We start from the raw sequence: 27262 nt of genomic DNA on the forward strand, positions 1-27262 counted from the left end.
ATTTACAGAAACTATGAAGAGCGTTTTCCACCTACTCAGGAGGTGGTGAATATAGTAAATACATACTTGTCTGAAAAGGAGACCCTGGACCACCTTCTACCTAGTTCTATTATCATTGGCCCCTTTCAAGTCAGGATAGAACATATTAGGCATAATCTGTCTGATAAACATAAAGCAGTGGCCACTGCTGTGTTGGACCTGCTGGCTAAAACCCTCCATTCACAGGTGCAGAAAGTAAGTTACCCGGTTCAATGAATTGTCTGTCTCTGTCTTGTCTTGTCCTTCTGCTTTTGAAATTGCTGTGTTTTTGTGAAATGAATGGCACATTAGTGAGGATATTTTAAATATCATACTGGGCTGATTATTTAAAATTAAAATTATAGGGGACATATGCAAACTCAACTGAATGAAGTATTAAATAGATTTAATAAATTACATGCCTGAAAGCTGTAGCTCTTAAGATGAAATTCTGCAAGATCTTGCTATCATACAAAAGTGTGTTGGTGGATTGAAAAGATCTGTCTAGTAGACAACTGGAAAGTCCTTCTGCTTTCTCTGAGGATAACTGGAATATAGGCAATTGCCTCTGCCAGCTGGTTGTCTAAATCTGTTATTATCATCATTTCCACTAGATACCTGCAGTTCCTCTTCCTCTTTTTTTGTCAGTCTCATTCCGTTTGAGCTCAAATGAGATGGGTGGGAAAAGAAAAAACCAGAACAAGGCTGTGTACTCATCACTTGGACCACCTTCAGAATGGGAAATGGGTGGATTGGGGCAAGTTTCCCAGTTTGTCTATTAGCAATTGGTGACTTTTGGATGGTCTTTGCTGTGCCCTGCCACAGATCTGTGAGGCATATGAAGCCATCAGCACCAAAATGCAAGAGAGACCAAGCAACATCGAGGAGCTGGTTGAGCTGCGGGACTGGATGAAGGGAGTGCCCGAGCAGCTGGCAGTGCAGGAGGTAGGGCAGGCTCTCCTTTGGACAGGGACATCAAGGGAAGTGAGGAGGAAATTTGGCAATGTAATGTGTGGTGGTGTGGTGTCTCAGAAGCAGAGCTCCAGGTTTTTTACTTGCATGTCTTTGCGTGCAATGCCACAAGATTCCTGGCTTTGTATTTTTATAATTCCTGAGATTTGTATTTTTAAATACACATATCATAAATTTAAATCTCTTTGCAAAACAAAATAGCAGTTAAAAGTCTTGCCTAAAATACTTAGTATGCATTTTGCTGCCTTCATGATCCATTCTGCATTTGTGTACTGAATCTTCTAAAAATGAATGCTGTTTTCAAGAAAATCTTTTTGTTACCCAGTGCTCAAATTGCTGGTCAGTATATTTTTTTATAATGGGACATTTTAGCACTGAGTTATTTCAAAGTTATTTGAAGTGTGTTTTCCCAGCTGAACAAATGGGGAACAAAGGCATCAAGCTGTAAGCTGACTCGTCCAGGCCAATGAGGGAACCTGGAGGATAACCTCAAACACTCAATTTCTGTCCAGCACTTTATCCACTAGGTCACACTTCTTTTTGTTCCCACAGAACAGAGGGTGATGATGGCATGATCATTCACAGAACAAGGGGTTGTAAATCCATTCCCACTGTTCACACAGCACAGAAGCAGCACACATCACATTAAGCTTGTGTGACTAACACTCTTCAAAGGCACCTCATGAAAATGAGGTGTACACCAGAGACTTGGAATCAGCATGGTCTAAAGGTGTCTACGTTTTTTTCTCTTTCACTCTGTGCAGCAACTGATTGCGGAAGTCATGGAAGATTACAAGGTCATGGACGACTTCCTTTACAATCTTACTGAAGAAGATTTCACTGACAAGTGAGCACAAGGCATTTCTCCCACTGTCAAAGCAGGACTCTGCAGCAATTACCATTCTCAGTGCTTCAGGGGCCATGTGTCTATCAAGGGCTCCTGCAGAACTTTTAAGTGTCTCTCAGGCTATATGAGCACTGAATTCTTGAAATTAAGTTTGTAGACAAGAAGTGTGGGTTCATGCTGCCTTCTGGCCTGGGGCAAGGCAAACTGGTAGCTATTAACCTGTTTAACATAGTAAAGCCCTTTTCTCTGGGTTTGTTTTTTTTTGGCGGGGGGAAGGGGGTTTGGTGGGGGGGTTTTGGTTTTTTTTTTTGGTTTGGGGTTTTTTTGAGATACTTGCAAGGTCTCAAAGTACACAGTTTAATCTGTGCCTGAAACTAAATGAACATTTCCAAGATAGGAACACTCCCAGGGTTTTCTTAGGACTAGGGAGGAATTTGAACCTTTATTTATTACTGCAGTTCTTCTCCAAGCATCATCCTCTGAGCTTTATAATTACAGTTGTGGCATGACTATGCCCCAATAGCAGAGTCAGCTCACAAACACGAAGGCTTCTAAAGCTTGCTCAGCCTGGGAAGCACTTCTCTTACAACATGTACTTGGTCCACCATGTCTGCAACCTGAGTGAGTCTCTGCAGAGAGCTCCTGAAACTAGAATTATGGGGTGCAAGGTGCATAAACCTCACAGAAGCTGCAGGAAAGCAGCTCAGCCCCAGGCCAGCTTGGAACAGGCGTGGCTGTATTCCCACTGCCCAGACCTGCCACAGGCAGGACTGGTAGGAAATGGCTGGATCCCCAGGTGCTGGGAGGGTGTGACCTACAGGGAGTGTAGTGTGCATACTTGGTGCCTGGCATTGCACACAGGCTGAGGGTCCAAATGGAGGCACTAGTGGGTGGGCTATGGCTGAGCAAGAACCAAGAAAGCTGCCTTGGCGTGAGCAGCCAATTTGTGCAGCCTTTCCTGGATCTACAACGCTCTCCCCAGGGCACTCTGCAGAATCCAGAGCTTCCCTGTATCTGGGTTATGCTGGCCCCTCACTGCCCTGCTTAACAGGAGACTGGCTTTTTTGGTAGCCCTGAAAAGCCATAAGCTGAGACTCTGACCCCATTTTTTTTTTTAGTTCCTTGCAAATACATTCAAAGGCAGACATTCCCTCTGGATGCCAACTGTTATTTTGCTGTCTCCTAGCTTTTCAGCAGCGTAGTGGATTTGTTTCTTTTAAAAAGGCCTTCCACTTCTCCCCAGCTCTCACCAGCTGAATAGCCTAGTCACAAGGACTGCATATCAACTAGACAAGCTGGAAAAAAAATGTTTTGTTGAAACCACATGTGTTTCTGTTGTTGTTAAGCCTTCTTGTTTGGTGGGATTTGGCTTTCTCATTCTGTTATTTTCAGCATTTCAAACATATGCTCAAAAAGCTTGTCACTTTCTCCTTTTTTTTCCCCATTTGTTTTCTTGTATCATGTGAGTGCAGGTGGACTGCCAGTTACTGGCCAGCAAAAATGTCTATGGACTCAGAGGCCATTCGGCTCCAGCACACAGACGATGAGGAAAGATTTCGCAAAACGCAGATTTCGGATCAGAAGGCATTTCAAGAAAAAGTGGAGGAAATGCAGGTATTAAGCCCCTGACAATGACCTGTCCATAGAAGGGAGTCTTGAAGCTCTTTTGGTCAGCCAGGTGGGAAACTTTTAGATGAGATTTTACTCAGATAAGTTTTGAAGTGAGTGTGTAGCTAGACCAAATATTTACACACCTCCCTTGGTTTTTTATTGGCTTTTGATTAAGAGTTTCCTTTTTTGTCAAAGACAAGACTCTGCAGAAATACTCATTTTTCATTGAGAAGGTGTTTCTACAGTCTTCCGATTCTTGATGCTCAGGCAACATAAGCACCTCCTTTTTCTGTCTTGTGTACTCATTTCCCTGCAGAGCATCTCCTGCGCTGCCATCCAGGGGGAAAATACAGCATTCAGCCATGGAACTCATCTTGTGGGAAAAGACCCTGAAATAATTGCAGAGTTTGGGAGCTGAGATACCTCTGGTGTCTGCTAAAACAGTCTGAATTTTATTCTTTCATTAGAAATTCTTAAATTCAGGGGGAAAAAAGCCATTTTAGAAAGGTGGAATCACTGACCTAGATTTTCTTGCAAACAGGTTCCCGAAATGTTAATACCCCAAACTGGATCAAAAAACTCAAACAAATAAATACAAACCCACACAAATACCAAACCAAAACAAACAAACCCAAGCCACCAAAACAAAACAAAGAATTTATTAGGGAAGCTCTAGATATGTGTCGTTTAAACAATTCTTGGAAAAAAACTGAGTAGTCAGTGGAGCTATCATTTGCACTTCACTGGTTCTGTAGCAAATATCAATATAAATTCAGCAGCAAATTTGGCCACAGACTTATTGTTGCTATTCCTTGGGGATTAACTGTTGTTACAAAGAAGACAAGTAGCTGGTCATCACAATTGCAGTTTCCTCCACCTGACCAGTGGTTATTACTTCTCCTCATCACATTCATCATGGTCTAAATAGAAGTGAAATTGGTTTGGGGGAGGTGAAATCATGAGCATAAAAATCTTGCCTTTAGCTGTAACAAAGAGCATACCGGAAGCTGATATCTCTAGTAGCAGGCTTCAGCTTCAGAGTCCCAAGTTATGCCTGCCTTTTCTCTTCCAGCTGACTGTAGGTGGATTTTCTGTCCAGTCAGATGTTAATCAAGCCCATGAGCTGGCTGAAGATGCAAGGGATGTCCGGAAGCAGCTGAAAGAGCTTCAAGAAATGTCAGTTCTCTACAACAACAGGGAAAGACTCTTTGGCATCAGAGTTACCGATGTAAGTGTTAACAGGACTCTGATTTCTGTTGGTATTTCTAGGTGGTAGGTAGAGCAAATAATGAGACACAGTTCCTCAGTAAGGAATCCTTCATGCTGTTTGGGTTATCGGGGGAACTGCTGCTCAGTCCTGTAGATTGACTACACTGCTTCATCACTCCACTTGCCTACAGAAAAACTGATCCCAGGTAAACATGGAAGGCTGCTCAGGGTCTGATATTTCCACTTTTGTGAGAGACTTTGGATGCCCACTGTGAGATCTGAGGGATGTTCATGAGGAGAAATTGGCTGGGGAAGGTCTTAAAGCAGCAGTTAGGATGCATCCATTTCTCTAAGGCTGTTGCTGCAGGTCTATAGGTGTGAATGCAGGTAATTGCATAGTGGGTGCTGGCAGCTGGCTGGGCTTGGAGCGTGGTGTTCTCCTAAGGCAACAGTTAATGTAGCTGCAAATACTCATTTTGCTTGTAGCTGCTCAGCTGCCAATGAGTCATTGTCATCCAGATCCAGCCAAGTCTGGCTGTAGACCAGAAGTGGAGTTCACATGATGATCCTTTTCTACTCTTCAGTCTGTGGTTATTTCTTCCCTGTAAGGAGCCAAGTTTTGATATGATGTGTGGTGTATGCTTTCACTGATGGTGTGTGGCCTGACCATGAAAATCTCCTCATTCTGCAGGAGAGCCTTGTAGAGGCAAGTGGAAAGAGTGCTTTCCACACCACACACCTGGTGCAGGCACAACTCCACTGGATGTATGTTGGCCTGAATGTGTCAAGCTCTGCTCTGCTGGTTGCTCCCCCTTGAAATACATATTGTTGGCATATACATATACATATATTGTCACATAGAAGATGATTTGATACACCCTCTTGGAATACATGTTTTCTCATTGCTGGCTTCAAATTAAAAGAAGAGGTGGGGGTTTTTGCCTTTTGACATGTTAGCTGTTGTTTGGAGGTAAATACATTTGTTGATTACATTGTTTTTAATCTCTTTCTAAAGTACAGTGGAGTGCCCAAGATGATTAAGGACTTCCAGCCATACTATGATCTCTGGACTACAGTGTCAGACTGGATAAAGTGGAGTGAGAGCTGGATGAACGATTCTCTCCTTAAAATTGAGTCAGAGGAGCTAGAAAAGAATGTGAATGACTCTTTTAAGACCATGCAGAGATGTGTGAAGCAGTTCAAGGATTCACCAGGTAGATGCACAGTCTGGGGGAGGGAAGTTGGTGCATATCAGCATTTTGATGTGTAGTATGTCATAGAGTGCTCTGAACAGGCATTGTCAGGATGTCACATGTATATTAGAGACAGCTGGGAAAATGCTGGCAAAGTTATTTTCCGCTCCTTTTCCTGAAACTATGATGATTCACATCTAGATACTAGTTAGATGCTTGAAGTACCAGCCACTCTTTGATGTTGCAGTTAGTATTTACTCAAATATATATATATATATATATATATATATATATTTAGTGCAATAATCCAGGCTAGTCACAGAGAGTTACTATATATCCCACTGGCTAGACATCTGGGTTTAAGCACTCATGCAAGTCAGGCAGCAAGGGAACTTGAATCTGGGTCTTGCAGGTGCTGTTTTCTTGGCCAATCTTATTTTATTTATTGGCCAATGCATTTAATGGAAAGCCAGAAGAGGTCTTGATTTTGTTATGAATAAAGTGAAATTGCAAAATCTGAAAATGATCTCTGCAGTAGAATAACAGTTTTCCTTCTTGCCTGAATGTGTATGAAGTTTAGATGATTGCACTCAGCCCTTGCAATTCACATGAAGATCTTTTGACCATTTCTCCTAATAAAGCTGAAACTGAAACTTCAGTTATAGCTTAAGTTACAATTCCCTGATTCTCAGAGACGTGTTGGTCATTCTTTAGAGCTAATTCTAAAATCTCCTGCCAGATGGCTTAGATTGAAATATATTTTGCTGTGGGTGATTTTTGATTCATCCTTTTTAACTTGAACTTGCTCTTAAACAATGCCATGAATCAGCCCCAATGGAGGAGGTGATGAGTGGATGCATGAGTAACTATGAATCATTATGATAAACAGAAATACTAAGAATACCTGCTCATGTTCATTGCAATATTCTCTGGTACCTGGTAATATATTTGTTTTGTCCTTGAGTCTGACTTGCCTTTGCATATCCCCAGCAGGGAGCGGGAGGAGGTCACATCTTCGCTGTGATTGCACAGTAACCATGCAGGGTGCAATAAAAGGAGGCACATGCTGTAGCCAGATTTTGGAAAGGAAGCAAGTCGCATGTTCTTTACCTATCCATTGTTTTACTCACAGTAGCACAAGCCATTAAAAACACAGGGTGTGAACAGTGCAGAGACTTTCTAGGATGCCCCCAGAGAGAAAAGCCCTTTCCCTCACTTTGTCCTTCCTATGAGGCAGAACTACATTTGTCTCTAGCATGGCTATATGCTGGCAAGGTCTTTTCTGCACACTTTGAATTTCCAGGCTGGGGTCCCAGCCTGCTTATAGCTCCTTAGTGTCCATCTTCTATTGAGGATTACCTGAGGTGTGGTGTGAGATAACTTAATAGTTGCAGTTTGATTAAGAAGTGAGTATCTTGAAATACTGACTCGAACTTCCAAAATATCTACTGGCAGATGGTCATGCTTCAGTCCATATCGAGAAATTAAATTTGTCTGCTTCTCTTCTTCTGGTGAGCTCTAGCCTAAGGCACACTTCTGCTTAGCATGGGCTTGCCTGTAACAGGCTTTTGATAATAGGCAGATCTGCTTCTTGTGGGCTTAAAACCCGGCTTAGTGGCCATGTAGAGAGAGCCTTCATATCCTCCTTACTTCAACCTGCATTTTGCAGTGCTCTCTCCTGCTGCTTACCTACCTCATACCATGTGCTACATGTGCATCAGGCTTTAGACAGCTTCTAGAGGTTCCTTAAGGCAACTTCCTCACACACTGCTGTTGCTCATGTTGTTCTGTTTTTCTCCCTGAAAGACTGCCAGAGTGTTGCCCTGGAGTTTCGAGACAAGATGGATGATTTCAAGCAATACGTGCCCTTGATTCAAGGGCTGCGCAACCCTGGGATGAGGCCTCGGCACTGGGAGGTGCTGTCAAACCTGGTTAAGGCCGATGTGGAGCTGGAACCCAGCATGACATTTGGTCACTGCTTGGAACTGAACCTGCAGGACCACATGGAGAATGTTCTCAAAGTAGCTGAGACAGCCAGCAAGGAATACGCCATCGAAAATGTGAGAAGAGAGGACTTGCTGTGCTGTTGCTTGCTTCTCAAATAAGTTTATGTTGGACAGGCAGTCATGCCTTGGGTGATGTTCCTGTTGTCCCAGTGCATTAGACACATTCTGCAGCACAAGTTGAAAGGTTGCTGTCCTTACAGAAGGGACCAATGGCTGCACAACTGGGTTCACACAGTAGAAGAACTTATCTGTCTGGTGCAGAGTTTCAGCTGTGGTATTAATAACACTGCCTTATGGTTATGCCTTATGCTTGGGTCTCACTCTTCACTGTGGGATTAGTGACTGGTTAAGTTAAAATGCTTGTATGCACTCTGCCATTCAAATGTTACATCAGGAGGATTAGTTGTGACTGTAAACAGAGATGGCAAATCCTTTAAACCAGTAAACATGCAGGGAAACCTTTCTGGCTCTGGAGATTCATAGATTAGATGGTCTTTCAGCTTCAGTTCATCGGTTCAGATGTGATCTCAGATGGTGCTGACCTTTTGGCAGCTCTTGTCTCTGAAATCTCAGGCAAGATCCCAATGGATAGTTGCCTTTTGTCAAAGCTGTCATTAATCATAGTCATTAATAAGCCACTTGCTGGCAGCCTCTGTGCATCTAGAGCATCAACAGGCCTGGAGGTGAAATTGCCATTGTTTTCCCCTCAGGGTGTTCATTTCAGCACTGGTGTTGAACCTGTGGGCAGTGCAGAGGAAATGTGTTGTTGCTGACTGTGTCATGCATAGAATACATAGCTGCAGTTTCCAGTGGAATCCAAGAGTGAAAATCTGTCCTTTTCTAGAGAGTGGCATTAAGAGAGTTGTGGAAGCTGGAATGACCATTTTCACAGGTTGTATCTGAAAATTAAATTGCTTGTTCCTCTGTTTCAGGCACTCAACAAGATAGAGAGTGAATGGAAATCTGTTTCATTTGTCGTGATGCTTTACAAAAACACAAAGACCTATATTTTGAAAAGCACCGATGACATTTCTCAGCTTCTAGATGATCATATTGTCCTGGTTCAGAGCATGTCTTTCTCACCCTTTAAGAAACCTTTTGAGGAAAGGATGAACTTGTGGGAAACTAAGCTGAAGATGACACAGGTACTGTTTTTTACCCACACACGTGTGGTGAAGGCAGGCTGCTGGGCTGTGCTGCCGTGCCTGAACGTGGACACTGTGCAGTTGCTTCTGGGAACTGGAAGGGCAATTATCAAGAGAGTATCAGTCTTTAGGAAGAATAGGGCCTGTGAAAGCCCTCTGACTCTAGGAAAGTAACACAGCTCTTTTGCTGCCTATTGCAATGTGTTTTGCTGGGGCCAGAATTCACCTATTGCTGTGAATAGTGTTACTGGTCTCTATAATCATACTGTATTAAGTGGACCTCACAGATTCTTACAGGACCTGTGAAATCCATGCTAATTATCCACATCTCGGTGTAGGAAAGCACATGGGAAACTGCTGTTCAAGCAGGATCTGACAGACTGTGCCAGCACTTGCTCATCAAACCAGGAGCACCCAGCAGAACTGGCAGCAAAATAGCAGTGCTGCTGGAGAAAAGTTCCAAAACTTTTGGAAAGGGGAGTGCTAGGAAGTTGTTAATTATTTGGAAAGGAAATTCCAGCTTCTGACCCTGTAGGTAGATTTTAGAAGTATGGAAGCTGTAAGTGCAGCATCCCCTCTTTATTTTTTTTCTTTCTCATTTTTAAACATATTCTGGTGCACGGTTGAATGGTTTTGTTGAACAGCTTCATGGCACAGTGTCCTGATCTGCTTTTCTTGCTTCCCACTAGGATGTCCTAGAGGAGTGGCTGAACTGTCAGCGCTCTTGGCTCTACTTGGAGCCAATCTTCAGCTCAGAGGACATCAAAAGACAGCTCCCAGTGGAAAGCCAGCGCTACAACATCGTGGATAAGGATTGGAGGCGTGTCATGAAGAATGCTAATGCAAACCCTGAGGTATGTGCCTTAGTGAAAGCCAGTGCAGATATCTCAAACACCTTGGAGCTGTGCTGACACAGGGACTGTGTCTTTGAGTCATTGTTTCCATAATGGTGTGGACACGAGCAGCACTGTATTTAACTGTGTAGCCTTGCCCAGGGAATTATGCTGGGTTTCTTCTCTTGGAACTTGGCCTTTTTTTTCTGGTGCCTGAATGGACTGGGCCATTCCCTGCAGTGCCTTCCACCAGAGTCTCCACCCCACCAGATTCCGCCTTCTCACCAGACTCCCTGCCTCCTATGACTTGTAACCTGCAGTGGTTGTAGTCCATAAGGTAACTCCTTCAATTCCTCCTCAGGACAGATTCTCTGTGTTTTTTAGAACCATTATTTTTGCCTGTTTTTGTGTCCTGGTGGCAGTGCTCTGCTCTCTTCTGTTCTCCAGTCTCCATTTCCCAGGACTCCTTAACCACTTCTATTCCATGTTACAAATGTTGGTATTTATGTAGGAAGCCAGAAATGCTTGTCTCCATAAGGGCTGTTTAGCCTCCTTACCCACAAAGCTTACACCTCTCCAGATCCCTGAGAACTCTTTCGAATGAGTCATTTAAATCCTATCACTGGGCAACCCAATTATCTCCCTTGCCTTATCTCCCACATGCTCAGAATACTAATGCTTCCTCTGTTACACATTCTGTTGTAGGTAATTTCTTTGTGCCCTGATCCAGAGCTACTGGAGAAGCTGCAAAATTGTAACAAACTACTTGAACTTGTGCAGAAAGGGCTGAGTGACTATCTGGAGACAAAGAGAGCCGCTTTTCCCAGGTAACCCCAAATTTCACTGGGCTAGATCACACTCCCTGTTTCAGAAAATATGTAAGGAGATGCTCACTGCAGTTCATTCTGTCAAGAGAGAGCAAAACCACCTAAGCTTAGGATTTACTAATGGCTTGCAAACACAAGTTAAGCTGTGCCTTTCAATGCTGCCATCTCATGGGGAGAAAACAGGCACACACAAATGTGGTGGGTTAAGGGCAGTCTGATAGCATCATTACATATCTCTGCCTCAGGATTTATGTAGAAAGGGTGGGGTAAAATTAAAACCTCCAAATAACTGTCTCTTATTCCTGAAGGAAGCCTTCTATTCTTTTATACTCATTTAAACCCTCTTTGGTTGGAAATAACTGGCTTCTGCAAAGGGAGAAGTGTGTCTACAGAAAGGGGGATGGCTGAATGGTGGCTGCTCATCTGCACAAATACAAAGAGATCAGTGAGCAGTCAGAAAGAGTATCTTAAGCAAAAGGCTTGTTCCCCATCATGCCAGGACTTAGACCTTGCTGCTGCAGTTAACAGAGCCTCTCTTCATCCCTCTCTCTGTGTTTTAGGTTCTACTTCCTTTCAGATGACGAGCTGCTGGAAATACTGTCCCAGACAAAAGACCCCACTGCTGTACAACCTCACCTCCACAAGTGCTTTGAGAACATTGCACGGGTAGGCAAAGCAAGCACACGAGTGGCTTGGCTCACCTTTGGAAAGTTGTGTTGTGGGAACTTGGAGGCATTCTGAGGTCTGGAGGAATGTTCACATTCTGCTGTATGGAAATCTTCTGGGAACCTGTAAATATACATAGGCATTGGAAGGTGCTGCCTGTCCTGAGGTGGGATTCCAACAACCTCACTTTAGACATTCAAAAGCCAGGCATCTGCCCATGAACTGGGTACCCTTAGTTGTCCTTCAGACAATGAGGGGGGAAATAGGCATTTTCAAAGGGTGACTTAGAGAAATTCACTTAGATATCCATCCTAGAAGGAGAGGACACTTGCTCTGGAGATGTGTGTCCATCTCACCACGAAGGCCAGGAGAAATAGCTCTGATCTATCTTTCTACTCACGGGCACCTTGTTAGGATGGAATCCCATTCCTGCTGACAGCCCCAGAAGGGACAAGGACTAAACAAGCCTGAGCTGAATTAAGTTTCTGCCTTCAACCCTACTTAGGAGCTAGAGTTAAACTGGCTATTTTTCCTCTTTGTTATTCCTAATAGACTTCAGACTCCATAGCTAGTCACAGCTCGAACCACCACAATACTCAGACAGTAAAACCAATCTCCTAGTCATTAGTTTGGAAAAATAGAAAGGAAATTGAACTGGAAACCTGGTGCAAAGCCATTGGAATAAATAAGGGGACTTTCAGTGATATGCTGGGGCACCAGAGAAGCTGTTAAAATTTTACTCTTAAAACCAGGCACTGTGACATCAAGGGAAATGATTTGAATCTACAGAATTGAGCAGGAGTCAAGGGTCTGAATGCTAGACAGGTGATGAGAAATGTTCATCCTACCTATAATTTGATTTGCTTCACTCAAGTCACACCAGCAATGTGAATCTCTTGTTTTCATACAATCATTTTCCATTATTTGGAGAGGTCATTTTGCACATCTGTCGCACACTTTATTATCACTACTGGCAACCAAGTTTGGCACCAGGTTTATAATGAGCAAACACTGGCTGGCTGGCTGTCCCCCAGGGGCAGGAAGGCAGGGATAGAAAAGAAACCATCCACTCATATCTCCTGTTGTGCTTCTTCCATTAGCTGAAATTCCAGGAAGACCTACAGATCACACACATGTACTCTGGTGAAGGAGAAGAAGTGAAGCTGTTTTCTTCCATCACTCCCAGTGAGAATGTGGAGGACTGGCTGCTGGAAGTGGAGAAATCCATGAAGGCCAGTGTTCGGGACAACATAGAAAAATCAACTGCTGTTTATCCAGAGGTAAGAGTTTCATCACAGACTGGCAGGTCTCTGATATGTTGGTTCCAGGCTTGCCACAGAGATCCACAGAGGTGAGACTGATGAACTTGGGATGTATTCTATGAGAATATTCTATTCCACTTTCAAAACACAGCCTTGAATACAGCTGTGTGCCTGTAAGTGCAGAATGGGCAGCTGGACAAGAATGCAAACCCTGCACACTCCCTCACAGCTTTCCTACAGCATAGAGCAGCCCTGTGTGAATCCATATCTCTTCATTTCTCCAGACTAATTCCTCTTTGTAAGGATCTTCTGCTTCAGCTCTCATGTCTCACACAGTGTGCTAGGGGCTGGTAAAACTAATCAAGGCACATGAACTGTTGGTTTCAGTCAGTGCATAGGGGATGCATCTTGGCTCTGGTTTCTGGATAAAAGCTATGCTGGTGTAAAATTGAAATTTCTAATCTAGGTAGGGAGAAAGACTAAAAAATAAGAAAGCCTGAAATATTTCTGTTACTTTTTCTCATTCAGACTGAAAATTTGAAAGTAAGAAAGTTAGAATAGGCCAGTAGAAGAGGGAAAACATTCTTTGGGGTCTCACAGATTCCTGCTATTCACCTGCTGCTGGCTACTTCTAACTGGTTACTGCGAGTGAGAATAGTGGAGAGAAAGTACCCACTGTACCTGGTGCCTGAAGACAATTTCTTCACAGCAACTGGAGGGGAAAGAAAAGCAAAGCCTCTTACACGAGAATTCAGTGCTTATTTCTCAATCATGCATCTCAGAGCTAAAGGACATAGAAATAAATAAATACATGTCTTACCACCCTTTTCCCCCCTTCTCACACCTATTGTTTTCTATTTTAAGACTCCACGTACCACATGGGTCTTGGAATGGCCTGGGCAAGTGGTCATTGCTGGCTGCCAGATTTTCTGGACAAAGGAAGTGTCTGAAGCTCTGGAATCTGGAGATTTGTCCAACAGACTTTACCCACAGCTGAGTGCCCAGGTATGAAATTGAATGTAAGAGTGAGATTTTGCCAGATGGAGACTTTTCAATCATCAAACCTCAGACAAGTTATAAATATAGCCAGGACAATACTGTTGGGGAAACAGAGACACAGTTTTGCATAGCACTGTACAAAACAGCTGATAAAACAGGTTGTCTTCTTCATTATTAGGGTATTTGTCATAATAAACCTCAAATAATATACAGGATTGATAATATGATCATCACCTGAACACTCCAAAACAAGGTGAAAGATAACTTCTCCAGGGTTACACAAGAAACCAAAGGTGAAGAACTGAATTGATGGACTGAAGTGAAGGAAACTGTATCCTTCATATCAATTCTGTGCATCTAATCACACCTAATACTTGAGAGTTATTAGCTCTGGACTTAATGGTGGCTCTAACTCTCTCTTTTCACCTGAACATGGTAATGGTGTAGGTAAAACTCAGCCCTGAGTTTGATTGCATTATGTTGGGACAGAGTTGCTTCAGGGTACTTTCCTTTTGCTCTCCAGCTGGCAGATTTGGTGGCTCTGGTCCGTGGGAGACTGTCCAAGATGCAGCGGGCAGTGCTGTCAGCTCTTATTGTGATCGAGGTCCATGCCAAGGATGTTGCAGCAAGGCTGATTGAGGAGAACGTAACGAGCATGAATGACTTTGAGTGGATCTCCCAGCTCAGGTTAGAGAGCACAGCTCTTGAACCTTGCCTGGTCTCTATTCTCCGTACCCATCAGCTGTGTCCATGACAAATGGAAACAGGAGTGTGAGACAGATCTAGATGGCATCCTCCTTGGCAATATAGACTCACCCATACCATGATGTTTCACTGTGATAGGCCATGCTCCTGCCCAAGGGGTGCAATGCTTGATCTCAGGCCCTGTGAGGACTCCTGTCCACCCTGTTCTGTTACTTTATCCTTTCTGCCCTTGAGAGGGAAATCCCTTGACGTACAGGACTCCAAACCTGCAGGTTGTAATCTTGAGAGCTGCTGTGTTGTCTGCCAGGCAGTGTTTATCTTTCTGATGTCATGTTCACTCACCATTAGATACTACTGGACAAGGGGAGACCTGTACATCAGAGCAGTCAATGCTGAGTTCATCTATGGCTATGAGTACCTGGGCAACACTGGCCGTCTGGTTATTACACCCCTCACTGACAGGTAAAGACATTGCTTTCTGGGTAACAAATGCACCTTTTTTCTCTCTTCTTGTTATTTTTTTTCTTCTAGATGAACAGGATTAAATCAAGGATCTGACCATGGAGGTCTTATATCTTAATGTATGTAAATAGAATCCATTTGTACAGTGAAGGACTACTTGAGTCAAGTGCACAGGAGCACCCTGGCATTGGCTGCTACTGTACTCCTAGTGATCAGTGCTCAGACTGATTGCTTTCACTCTCCTAATTCTTAATGTAGCACTCTCATATAAAATGCCCACCTGATAGCTAAGGAGCTCTTCTAGAAACCAGAAGGTAGCAGCTAGTACTCTAGAATATGCAGCAGAAATAATAGTTTTACCCTTTTGTAACTGTCCTTTTTCTGCAGAATGAATTTGTAGCCAGTGGCAGAGGGATTTATCCATGCAGGCCCCCATGAATACTAATCAAGGCCACATAGCTCTAACTTCTTTGCAGAATGCTGCATATCTAAGCAGTTTTGTAGAATAATGAATGATGGATTCCTCCTTGTCTCCATCTGGATAGATCATATGTCTCCTTGCTGAAATCAGTAGTACAAATGCTTTTTTTTCATCATCTGGTCTCTTCTTTGTTGTAGGTGTTATCTGACACTTACAGGAGCTCTGCACCTGAAATTTGGAGGAGCACCTGCAGGACCAGCAGGAACAGGCAAAACAGAAACAACAAAAGACCTGGGCAAAGCACTGGCAATCCAAACTGTAGTGTTCAACTGCTCTGACCAACTCGACTTTATGGCAATGGGCAAGTTTTTTAAGGGACTAGCCAGGTACAGTGAAATGCTGAGTGTCATTTTTGAGGGATGCTGCACACTGGGAAATGGTGGCTATTTTTCATAGCAGCCCAAAATAACAAGCAAAGCCTTTGCAAGGGGGTTACTGAGTTCCAAAATGATCAAGGTTACAAAATTCCAGGCAGAAAGGAGGAACAGTTGATCCAATTAAAAAAACAAGAGATAAAAGGAGATCCTTGTTCATTTAAGGCAAAATTAAAATGCTTTGCACTAATCCACAATGCACTAATCCACCTGTGCAAATGTTTGCAGCTTTGGCCTTTATTTTAATATCATCCATGTTGGACTGAGATTCAGCCCACAAGCTGCTTAATCTTAAGAAGAAGAGAATCTGCTGAGAGTATTCAAAATTGAGCAGCCAAGAGAGACTGCTCTAAGCCCTGAGGGATCCTCTCAGAGAGGCTTCTCTCTTCTCTACATTTCAAACAGAGCTGGTCCAATTAGTCTGTTGCACACTGGTGAATCTGAATTAGTTACTCCAACAAAAGCTGATACTCTTTTCTCAGATGTTTTCTTTGTAAGTAATTTAACTTCTTTCTTAAGCCATGCCTTGTGGGAAGATCACCTTCCTCATATGCATGCTTCCAGCTTTATATATAGTTTTCCATTTCTGAAAAATGGGATTAAGCGTTGTCTAAACTGTATCTGCTACACTTACAGCTCAGGTACAAACCAGGAATTCAACATGGCATCTCTTTAAAGCTCAAATCTAAAACATAGAGAATTTGTCCCAAGCTCTAGGACCAGATACTGCCATGGGCACTCATCACATGGCCTGGGATGCACAGTCGGGGTGTCCACTGAACCAGGACACTGTGGCTGTTTGCCCTGGGACATCAGGGCCCTTTTGTGTTCACTTCTAGTCTCTTGTTATGCCTATCCAATATGTGGATATACAACTTCTAGATCTAGCTGAACTTTTGACTGCAAGTTTGCTTCTGTGTGGTGTTCCTGACTCCCTCCACTCTTCCTTCCCTGCCCAGTGCTGGTGCCTGGGCGTGCTTCGATGAGTTCAACCGCATCGATATCGAGGTGCTGTCTGTGGTGGCCCAGCAGATCACAACCATCCAGAAAGCACAGCAGCAGAGGGTATGTAAGGAACATGTAGATGCAAAGGCAGGCAAAAAAATCTCCACTTGAGCTAGTTCAAGCAAGTCTTTGTCTCTGCACACACCTTCAAGCTTTGCTTCTCAGGGGCAGCTTGAATAGACATCCTTGAGGAGAGGTTTGAACAATGTTCTAACTATGACACATCATATCAGTCCATTACAGTCAACATCCTCAAGGGAATTTTTAAATTCACCCTAGTCTATGTTGCCAGAGTTGCCCACACTCTCACAGCCTGAAGTACCTCTCAGCTTGAGCTGTAGTGCCAGCAGACTTTGGTGTGGGAGACACTCTGATACAGATCCACTCAGCTGATCAAAACTGGAGCTGTGATAAAGGCAGTCACTGTTATGACATGAGTTGCTCAGCACCAAATTTGTCTATATGTGTTAATCAAGCTTTGGTGGATTCACAAAACCCAGTGTGTGCAGAAAAACACATATTTGTGCACACAAAGTTGCATTGTAAAGTGAATTGTTTGTTGGCTTTAATGGAGATTCAGCTGTCAGCCAGTCTAGCAGCCAGCCTCTGCTTTGTTCTCTGGAGTCCCAGAAGGGTTAAGACCTGAATCTCCTTGACTGTGGCTTGGAATTAGAAACTTGCTCTCCATAAATTCTTCTGCATTACTTTATCCCCCATCTGAAATTACTACCTACACAGCTTTAAAAAGGATTTAGGTTTCTCTTTGCCCTCTTTGCCATGAATTAATTCAGGTCTGATCTCTAGTGCAAAATAAATGGAAAGACGTTTGTTTACAGCTGAAAGGATAGAAATCTCTTCAAGAGTTAGAAAAAAAAATTAACTTATCAGTAAATCTTCCACAAGCCCAGTCTTTTATGCAGGGAAAAATATTGCTGGTAATACTGGGTTCCTGCAGTGGGACCAGATTGAGTCACTACTGTTGTGGGCAGCTGTGTGTGTTTGTTCTTTATAATTTAACAACTACAAGCTATTGTTCTCCTCTTGGAAGATTCTGCTGCATTATTTAGTTTGCAGGTCAGGCTCTTTTCTTTGAGAATGATAATATTTTTAATTTTCCAGGTGGAAACCTTCATATTTGAAGGCACAGAGATCCCGCTGGTCCCATCCTGTGCAGTCTTCATCACAATGAACCCAGGGTATGCTGGACGCACTGAACTGCCTGATAACCTGAAGGTAAGGAGAGCAGGCTGCACAAACAGAAGGAAGAGGGGCAATAAAGGTGCTGGATGCTATCTGGACCCACCAGTGGGTCCATGACAAGTTAGTGTTAGTGTGTGATGCTTCTGGAGAGTCCCCAGGATGACTTGGAGATTTGAACCACATGTGTAAGAAAATGGCACTGTTCAGACTGCAGTTTGCAGGGATGCTACAGTGACAGCTGCCAGGCACACTCATGTTGTGTCTTCTAAACAGTCTGGAATGGATGCTCAGCTTTTTCAGTGTGCTGGGAAAAAACAGCAAGAAATGACAGTGTTTTGGACATTGTGTTGGATCTATATGTTCCAGGCTCTCTTTCGTCCTGTGGCTATGATGGTCCCAGATTACTCCATGATTGCTGAGATCTCACTATACTCCTTTGGGTTTAATGAAGCCAAAGTCCTTGCAAAGAAGATCACCACAACATTCAAACTATTGTCAGAACAGCTTAGCTCCCAGGTAGATGCATTAATGTCCATGAATGTTTTTTAAATTAGAGACTTTCTCAGACTAGGCATGAAGTACCTGAATGGTTTTCTTGGTGCCTTGTGATAGCATATCTCAAAAAGGTCACTACAGCCATTCTTCATCTTCCTTCCTTCTTTCTAATTCTCATTTCTGCTCCTGTGAACTTGGATTCACCTTAAATCCTATTTAGGATTACAGTGGCAGGACAGTTGAGCCAAACAACCCTGCCTGCTTTCCTTCTATCTAGGATTTTTCATCGTGCACTTATTCTCATCTTCCTCATTCATAGACCATACAGCTGAGGTTTAATTAGTAGTTTGAAGGATACTGAGAATAGACTTGGATGAAGGGGGGATTGTTCTGAAGACATAACTCTCTCATTTTTCTTTTTCTTGCCTGCTGAGTGCACGCCTAAGTTTACTTTTTTGAATGGTTCTCCTCTATCTGATGCCATTGCTTCCTCTGTGCCTTTTTCAGGACCACTATGACTTTGGGATGAGAGCTGTGAAGACTGTCATCTCAACAGCTGGCAATCTCAAAAGAGAGAATCCTGATATGGATGAGGTAAATGTGCTTGTATTTCACACTGTCATAGACATACAGGACCTTTTCTGCTGCCTCATGTAAGAGGAAAGGGTCTCTGAAGTCCTGAGTTCTTAAATCCTTGCAGGAGCTGATCTGTCTGCGAGCTATTAGGGATGCCAATGTACCCAAATTCCTGCAGGATGACCTCAAGCTCTTCAATGGTATTGTCTCAGATTTATTTCCAAACATCAAAGAAACACCTGTTGATTATGGCATCCTGGAAGAAGCCATCCGCAAATCCTGCATCGAGGCAAATCTGAAGGATGTTGATGGTGAGGGGAAAGGCTTTCCACAAGCTCCCTCTGGACCTGAGCTTCTAGTCCAGCAGGCTGCCCTAGGAAAGAGATGTGTTCCCAGACCCCCTCTGTATCATCTTCCTGTACAGGTTTTGTGACTAAATGCATCCAACTCTACGAGACCACCGTGGTTCGTCATGGCCTGATGCTGGTGGGACCAACAGGTTCTGGGAAGACAAAGGTATGGGTGAGACTCCAGGAAACCATCACCTACCTAGTGATGCAGAGGTTAAGTTTCACAGAAGACCCATACTGGCATTTAAAGCTTCTTTTAGGTAGAAGTCAGGGCACAAAGATGTTGCCTGTTAGTAAGAATTTATAGCCGTGGGAGGGTATATTACTGGTTCACTTTTGAGCTGTGAGATTAGTCTGAGGCTTATTAGTTCTGTTGCAGATTTCTAAGGCTGAGGCATACTTTGACCTCTCTAGGTGCTTCAGGCCTCTTGCACAGATCTAAGTTCCTCCTCCCCTGCAAATAGAGTGCTTTATTTCTGTGCCTTTATTTCAGCCTGGCATCTCTGTACTGTGATAGGACCCTTCACTATGTCTGTTTTCTCACTGCATTTGAATGCAGTTGCTGTGAGAACAAGTGGCTTTGTCGTTCTGGAGCCATGGCTGTTAACTCTCTGACTGTCCTGCTTTTGCAGAGTTATGAAGTCCTGGCAGCTGCAATGACATCACTGAAAGGTCAGCCTGCAGCCAGTGGTGGGAATTACGAAGCAGTCCGCTACTTTGTACTGAATCCCAAATCCATCACAATGGGCCAGCTTTATGGAGAGTTCAACTTGCTAACGCATGAATGGTAAAGTACAAAACCTCCTTTCCATTCTTCCAGACAGAAAATACTTTTCTGGTCTTGAGCATCTTCTCTTCAAGGCTGAGAACCGTTTGGGGTGGTGGCATAAAACCAGAAGCAATCAAGTCCTTATCCCCACCAAGCTACAGCAGCCAGTCACGGCGATTTAAGCTGACATCCCTCATTGTGCACTTGGCCTGTCTGCCAGCACATGCCCAGACAGTTCCTGCAGCTCAGCTCACAGCATTAACTGCAGAACAATAATTCAATAGCTTTGGAGCACATGCCCCTGCTCCTAAGATACAGCAGCTTAAAAACACTTGCTTTGCTTCTGAAGAAAAGTGACCTCTGTACTGTGCACTTGAATTGTTCTGTATAAATACTCTGGTATCCTTGAGTGATGAGGAATGACTTTGAGGCATAAAGAGGAATTTCATTCCCGTTGCCAGGGCTTCTGCTTGGTTACATGGTTTGAAACAAGAACCAATAGCCCACTTTCCCTCTTTATAGCCGGGATCAGGTCCCACTGCTTGTGCTTCCATATGTGACCTGAGGTTGACTTTGCAGCACACTTTATCCATAAGCTAGGATGTGAGAAGCAGTGTGAATCTCCCTTTGGCCCTGTCAGCCAGCACTTGTTTCAAGGCAAAGCTAAAGACTGTGTTCTGTAAAATGAGGGAAACTAAACATATATGAAGCTAACTACCTCTAGGAAAAGTGCAAGCCAGCAAACATTGCTGATGCAGTGACCAGAGCTTCCCAGCTTAGAATCTCATACATATTTACTGAAGGACGTTTTATAGGAGCTCCAATTAAGCTCAACAGTTTATTTATGGTGTGACTCTACATGGGCATGTCAACATGACAAAAAGAAAAATACAGCAGTTGTGTAAAATATATTTACAGATAAATCCATCTGCTTTAATCAGCTGAGCTTTAGAACAGACTGTTTTCCCTTGATCTCAGTAACAAAACCCTGGAATACACTAATACTATAAAAATAACAAATAATTATTTAATAGCAGGACTTGAGTCCAGGGTCTGAATGGAAACTGTGCTACAGGTTTCCTTGCACAGATTAAATTCTTGCTGTCAACAGCCAGCATTCCTTGTGTCTGCTGTCCTGGTCACCAGCTCCAGCACCACTTGGGTTCACAGGCAGCCAAGGATGGGGAATTTCAGTTATAAAGATGGTAGGGTCATGCTCTTTAGCCTGGATTTATCCTTGTAACCTTGAGGAAAATAGAGGCACCTCCAGAGAGCAGATAATCTGCCTGTGACCTGAACTGGATACTAGCAAGCCCTCTTTACTCTTCACTGAGGACAGAGATGTTAAAGGGAAGCTCCACATCTTATTGTTAAATTACATGAATTCAAGATCCTGATGCCCAAAGAAATTGTTTTGGGGTGTCACTCAGGCTGAGATACATCTCAGTAAAAAAAAAAAAAAAAGCTTTTTGCAGCTCATGGATGAGGGAGACACATGAACCAGGATAAGATTGACTTTTGTGGTGGGAACTTTACCATTTATTTCAGCAAAACCAGAATGGGCCAAGCCCTGCCTTCCTCCTACCTTTCAGGACAGACGGAATCTTTTCCACACTCATGCGTCGGGGAACCGTGGCCACTGACTCCAGCAAGAAGTGGTACATGTTTGATGGGCCAGTGGATGCTTTGTGGATTGAGAACATGAACACAGTACTGGATGACAATAAGAAGCTGTGCCTCAGCTCAGGGGAAATCATCAAAATGACAGAGGTAACTGATCCCTCCCACTTTTGCTGCCTGTTGTCTGTACTCCTTCCTCTCTGCACTGAAATACGTATCAAAACTGAGCTGGTCCATATCCTTTCTTTTCTTTTATCATTTTCAGGGCATGACCATGATGTTTGAAGTCCAGGATTTGGCTGTGGCTTCACCTGCCACAGTCTCCCGCTGTGGCATGGTTTACCTGGAACCCAGCATTTTGGGACTGGAGCCCTTTGTTCAGTGTTGGTTGAAAAATATGCCAGAAATCATGCAGCGCTTCTCACCGCAGCTGGCATCTCTCTTCAAGAAATTCCTCCAGGTGAGCTACTGTTCTCTTCCTGCCTTTCCATGTCATCTTGAATATCAACCAGCCCAGACTTGTCAAGGCCTGGATTTAAATGGCATTGAGGGAGCATTTCCTACCAGCATTATATCTATCATGGGAACTTCACTGTGAATTTTGTGGCTTTAATAGAGGTTACTCACTGGTCTCTGTAGATGTGACTAAGTCTTATTGGTCATTGTAGTTGGTTTTATTTCATTTTAAAATTATCATCTTCTGGACAAAACCATCCCTAGTGCTAAGAGTGGAGTGCCTCCAGGAAGAAGGTTGTACAAACAAGTCTTGTTATTTCTACTCTGCTGATAAGCCATTATTTTAATTAACAACCTGGAGCTACAAAGGAAAGCTCTGAAGGGAGCAAACCGTTTAACAGCAGTGATAATACAAGATGCACGTAACTGTTGCACAGAACCAAAAGTGAGGCCCAGAGGTTTGTTGGTGTTAAGACTGAACCAAGGGGATAGTCTTGCTTTTCTCCAGTAAAAATGGTGGTACTTGGGATGCAGTTGGAAATGGCAGCATTCTCAGTCATGCTCTCCCTGCTAAACATAGCATGATGGAGGTGAAAAAGAAGGTAAAACCAAAGACAGCTGTGCTGGATGGTGACACTGAGCTGTCCCTGCCTATCTTTTCAGGAGTCCATCGACTTTATACGAAGCTCTGTGAAGGAGGTCATTACTTCTACAGACGGTAACCTCACCATGAGCTTCCTCGTGCTGTTGGAATGTTTGTATCAGCCTTTCGTTCCCATTAAGGTAGATTTTGCTACCTCTATCCCTGTTACTTGTGTGTGTAACTCTTAAGGATGCTAAGTCATGGAAAGGGTTAGTCACCAGTGCAGAAAGGTCATGCTGTAGCTCATCTATGTGACAGGAGGTAATACAGCATCCAGCAAAGCACAGGTAAACCTGGAAGGACTATGCTCTGCCCACTGAAAGAACACAAGATAAGCTCCTTGCCTACCAGGCTGGAGGGCAGAGGTTCACTTTTATTTATAGCAGAGGGAATTGGAGATTGTGTGGAAAGCAGAGATCAGAGCTGAGCAGTGATGTACTTCAGATTACAGATCCTTTGAGAATTAGTATTGAAGAAGGCTGGACAATTTTCAAATTAAAAATCTAAGACTAAATTCTTCTCCCATCTCCTGTTGAGTGACGTTAGTTCAGCAAAGGGAGTCTCTCAAGTACACCAGTGAAACAAATAATTTTAATCCACATAATATATTAACAAGGCCTGTGAAAAACTGGCTTGGAAAAAATGCACAGAAGCTGAATAGAATTATGAGCAAATTAAGAAGAATCTGGGGTTTGTGTGCCTTAATTATACCTGAGAACTTTTCTTTTGCTTGTCTCTGGTTCTAAGGGATTTAAGACAATTCCCCGGGAGAAGGTTGCTCGAATGGGAGAGCTGATTGAACCTTGGTTTATATTTGCCTTGGTCTGGAGTGTGGGTGCTACTGGAGATTCCCTAGGTCGTGAGGCCTTTAGCTCATGGCTCAGGAAGAAGATGGCAAAGGAAAGGGTGAGTAAAGGAAAAGCAGATCTTCTCTCATTATGGAGGAATTAGTAGTGAGGAATGGGGATTAGAGCTGAATGCCTGGAGGCTTTGGATGGACTTCCTGTTGGCATCTTCCTGTTGGTATGCCACTCTCTCAAAGGCACCCCTGGAGCTGGAAGTTCTGGGAGAGACCTGAGCCTCCTGGCCTGTGTAGCATCCCATTAGTAAAATCTTCCTTGTAGTCCATATCCTCCTGTGAATTCAGCTGAGTTAACCACAGCTTTATTCTCACAGATACGGTTACCCTTCCCAGAAGAAGGACTGGTATATGACTATAAACTGGATGATGCTGGGCTTAGCAGTACTGAAGATGTGGATGAGGATGTCCCTAGTGTGGTAAAATATTTCATTTTTAATTCCAAGTTGGATAATTTAGGAAGAGGGACCAGGAAGCAACACAGTCCTACAGGATTTGGTAGGACTTTTCATCAAGGGCAAAGAACAAAGGTCCATAGGAAGCAAACAAGAATGTTTAAATCAAAATTAAGCTTTTCATTGAATCAAGAAGGAAGTTTCTTGCCTTCAGAGTTGTCAACCAGATCTTTCAAAGTTGAGTCAAGAGCTGGTCAGTTGAGACTTGAGTGTCTCTGTCTCTGTCTCTGCTCAGAAAAGTGAGAGATGGCACAGGTGTGGCTGCTGGATAGCTCTGTCCATGTTAGAAAGCAGTGAACAACAGCAGAAGAGCTATGTGCAACAGAGTCTGGAGTAGCAGCAAGGCAGATAAATATTCCATCTTTTTCACAAGAGACAGCAGTATAGGGCATGTCAGGGTAATTTTGACTGACGGTCACCAGACTTTGGGCTAAAAGGAATTTAAAAAGGAGGGAAAATGCTTGCCCTTCCTGAAATGAAACAAAGAACCCCACATGAGTGTCAGGTGCTTATCAGAAGGTACCAGTGTGGTCTCTGTGGGAAGGCCACATGGGGTGGTCAGGAATGTAGATATATTCTCCTGTATTCTCCAGCACAGCCTGGCAGAAGCTCCATCTCATTTGTATAGTGGCCTCTGGAAGGCTCATTTCCAGCTTCAGTCTAGCACAAGAGATCCATATCTTGTACAAGTAGAAAACCTCATGTGCTTCTGAGTGCAACGTGGGTGATGGCATGGAACAGGAAGACAGGAGTCCAGATAAGCCCCCTTTGGTCTGCTGCCATGGGCAGAGTTCCTATTCTTGCAGATATCAAAAGTGCTCCATCTCACTTTAATCCCCTCAGAAGGGAGGGCAGATGTGTTGCTGATGGGGCAATGGCCTCTAACTCTCTGGGCTCTGTCCCTGCCAAATGTAAGTCAAACACTCCCAGCATTTCCATACAGAAAGGTAAGGGTGGCAAGACTCAACAGAGGGGCTGGAAACTTGAATTTCTCATCAGAATAAGAGCTATTACATGGGGAGCAGTGACAGGAAAAACAGCAGAAATAGTTTTCCTTTTCTTAGAAGAGATAAATACCCCCTCTAAGCAGAGTCCAATCTTTCAGGTGCACTGGGAGGTGTGGCTGGATGCTACAGCAAAGTTCACCATGGTTCCAGACACCAACTTCTGTGATGTTATTGTGCCCACAATGAACACAGTCCGAATGGCCTATCTGCTGGAGCTGTTACTCACCAACTATAAGCCAGTATGTGCCCAGCCTTGTCTTTGAATTTTTGATTCAATCTCTTCTTCTCCCAGTGCAGTCAGAATTTAACAGCTACCTAATACTTTGAGATTATTTCCCACTTCCATGGATTTGTATTTCTCTGCTCCAAATCTGTGCTTGAGCACTAGGAGTTATCCATACAGTCCCCAGGCACCATGCCAGCACCCCAAAAAAATATCAACACTCAGTTTTTCAATCAAAATGTAGCAATTGCTAGATAGCCCATCCCTCTTTACCTGTTTCCTACAGTTCTATTTCATACCCCTCTGGTTGGATTCCATCCACACCAAGAGATTTTGGTGTTGGGCAGCTGACCTTATTGAAGAAGCAAGCCCAACAGTCCTCTCCCAACCTTCAAATGCCTAAAAGGAAATGACCTGCATTTCCTCCAGCAAATGTCAGAGTGCTTGGAAACAGGCTGCTTGCCTATGATTATGCTGCATTACTGATTGTGCTTCTAGGTTCTTTGCATTGGACCCACTGGCACAGGGAAGACTCTCACAATTGCAGACAAGCTTTTGAAGAACTTGCCTAACAAATACATCACCCACTTCCTGATGTTCTCAGCACGCACCTCTGCTAACCAAACCCAGGATCTCATCGACAGCAAACTGGATAAGAGGTAAGATTCCTTTCTGTGTGTGCAAAGGCAGTATCCCTAAGCTCAGTATTTCTGTCAGCTTGCCTATTTAGTTTCTTCCCAAGACCTGAAGGGGCCCTGAGCACATACAGCTGTGGATAACATGTAGGACACACAGCACATCTGAGCTGGGATTGTGAGGGCTAATAATAGCTGGTTACAATGGTAAGAAAGTGAGAAGGATTAGTGAGGATCGGTAAAAGTTGTTCCAATTCTAGTTATTCCAGAAATACTACATTTCACAGCACAGGTGTTTGCAAAACCTGGTGTGGGATCTTTGCAGAAAGTGATGAAGGGAGAAAATGTGGCTGCCCACCTGCAATCCCACTCCCCACAGTAAACAGCTTCCATTTCACCTCCCTATTCAGCCACTGGTTTGCAGTTTCCAGCACATTCATGGGCTCAAACTTTGCTTTTATTTGCACCCACTTACTCCTTGGCATTGTGCATTACTAGAGAAAATTTTCCCGGAGAGAAGCCAGTGCCTCAAACATTGCTCCAGATCTTTTCCATGCAAAGGCCCTTACAAAGGAGTGTATCAAGTGTAAAAATAGTTGAAACTGTTGACTCAGGAAGCATCCAGAGGAAAAAACCTTGCTTTTGGATCAAGTTAGAAGTACCTTTGCAATAGTTGTCCTGTGTCCTGACGCGGGTCCTGTCCTTGCAGGCGAAAGGGAGTGTTTGGGCCTCCAGTTGGTCGGTACTTTGTATTTTTTATTGATGACTTGAACATGCCCATGCTGGAGCAATATGGAGCTCAGCCACCCATTGAGCTGCTGAGGCAGTGGATGGACCACCACGGCTGGTACGACCGGAAAAAGATCGGTATGGCCCAGATCCTGTGCCCAGAGCTCTTGGCAAAAGTTGGCCTGATAGATATCTCTACCTGCCGTGGAGATTTGTGGAGAGGGCTTTTATCTACAACTCAGCACTCATTCCTGATTTTGCACTCTCAAAGGTACTTTTAAGAAGCTGGTGGATATTAATTTTGTCTGTGCCATGGGGCCTCCTGGAGGGGGAAGGAATCCTGTCACTCCACGCCTCACTCGCCATTTCAACTACCTCTCCTTCACTGAGATGGATGACAGCAGCAAGAAGAAGATCTTCTCTACCATCCTTGGCAGCTGGATGGGTAAGTCCTGCAGAAAACTGCCACCTTCTCCTCATGTTGAAATCCAGCTTGATGACAATGGAGTTTGGAAGGGGGGGCCATTAATATTGATGATCTGATCAAAATGTTGAAAGCTGCACCTTGCAATAGTCTCTCGAAGATGCTTTAGGGGAAAGTGTTTTATGAGGCTTAGCAAACAGAGAGCT

At 43.7% G+C, this 27262-nt stretch overlaps 1 protein-coding gene across 1 annotated transcript in view; it reads left to right on the forward strand.

Moving 5' to 3' along the window:
* Positions 1 to 27262, forward strand: part of DNAH1 (dynein axonemal heavy chain 1) — a 66968-nt gene that overhangs the window by 12544 nt on the left and 27162 nt on the right. Inside the window, exons 12-43 of the mRNA XM_079317213.1 lie at positions 9 to 234; positions 844 to 963; positions 1755 to 1837; positions 3310 to 3451; positions 4521 to 4676; positions 5673 to 5871; positions 7657 to 7910; positions 8789 to 9001; positions 9691 to 9855; positions 10540 to 10661; positions 11222 to 11327; positions 12428 to 12607; positions 13454 to 13594; positions 14112 to 14275; positions 14642 to 14755; positions 15374 to 15562; positions 16570 to 16675; positions 17735 to 17848; positions 18182 to 18331; positions 18818 to 18904; positions 19011 to 19197; positions 19311 to 19402; positions 19869 to 20023; positions 21598 to 21775; positions 21891 to 22085; positions 22745 to 22864; positions 23472 to 23630; positions 23901 to 24002; positions 25144 to 25284; positions 25767 to 25927; positions 26613 to 26770; positions 26904 to 27077. Of these exons, the coding sequence (XP_079173339.1) occupies positions 9 to 234; positions 844 to 963; positions 1755 to 1837; positions 3310 to 3451; positions 4521 to 4676; positions 5673 to 5871; positions 7657 to 7910; positions 8789 to 9001; positions 9691 to 9855; positions 10540 to 10661; positions 11222 to 11327; positions 12428 to 12607; positions 13454 to 13594; positions 14112 to 14275; positions 14642 to 14755; positions 15374 to 15562; positions 16570 to 16675; positions 17735 to 17848; positions 18182 to 18331; positions 18818 to 18904; positions 19011 to 19197; positions 19311 to 19402; positions 19869 to 20023; positions 21598 to 21775; positions 21891 to 22085; positions 22745 to 22864; positions 23472 to 23630; positions 23901 to 24002; positions 25144 to 25284; positions 25767 to 25927; positions 26613 to 26770; positions 26904 to 27077 (4853 nt within the window). The remainder of the gene's footprint in view (positions 1 to 8; positions 235 to 843; positions 964 to 1754; positions 1838 to 3309; positions 3452 to 4520; positions 4677 to 5672; positions 5872 to 7656; positions 7911 to 8788; positions 9002 to 9690; positions 9856 to 10539; positions 10662 to 11221; positions 11328 to 12427; positions 12608 to 13453; positions 13595 to 14111; positions 14276 to 14641; positions 14756 to 15373; positions 15563 to 16569; positions 16676 to 17734; positions 17849 to 18181; positions 18332 to 18817; positions 18905 to 19010; positions 19198 to 19310; positions 19403 to 19868; positions 20024 to 21597; positions 21776 to 21890; positions 22086 to 22744; positions 22865 to 23471; positions 23631 to 23900; positions 24003 to 25143; positions 25285 to 25766; positions 25928 to 26612; positions 26771 to 26903; positions 27078 to 27262) is intronic.

Source organism: Erithacus rubecula, assembly GCF_903797595.1.
Source record: "Erithacus rubecula genome assembly, chromosome: 13".
Taxonomy (NCBI): domain Eukaryota; kingdom Metazoa; phylum Chordata; class Aves; order Passeriformes; family Muscicapidae; genus Erithacus; species Erithacus rubecula.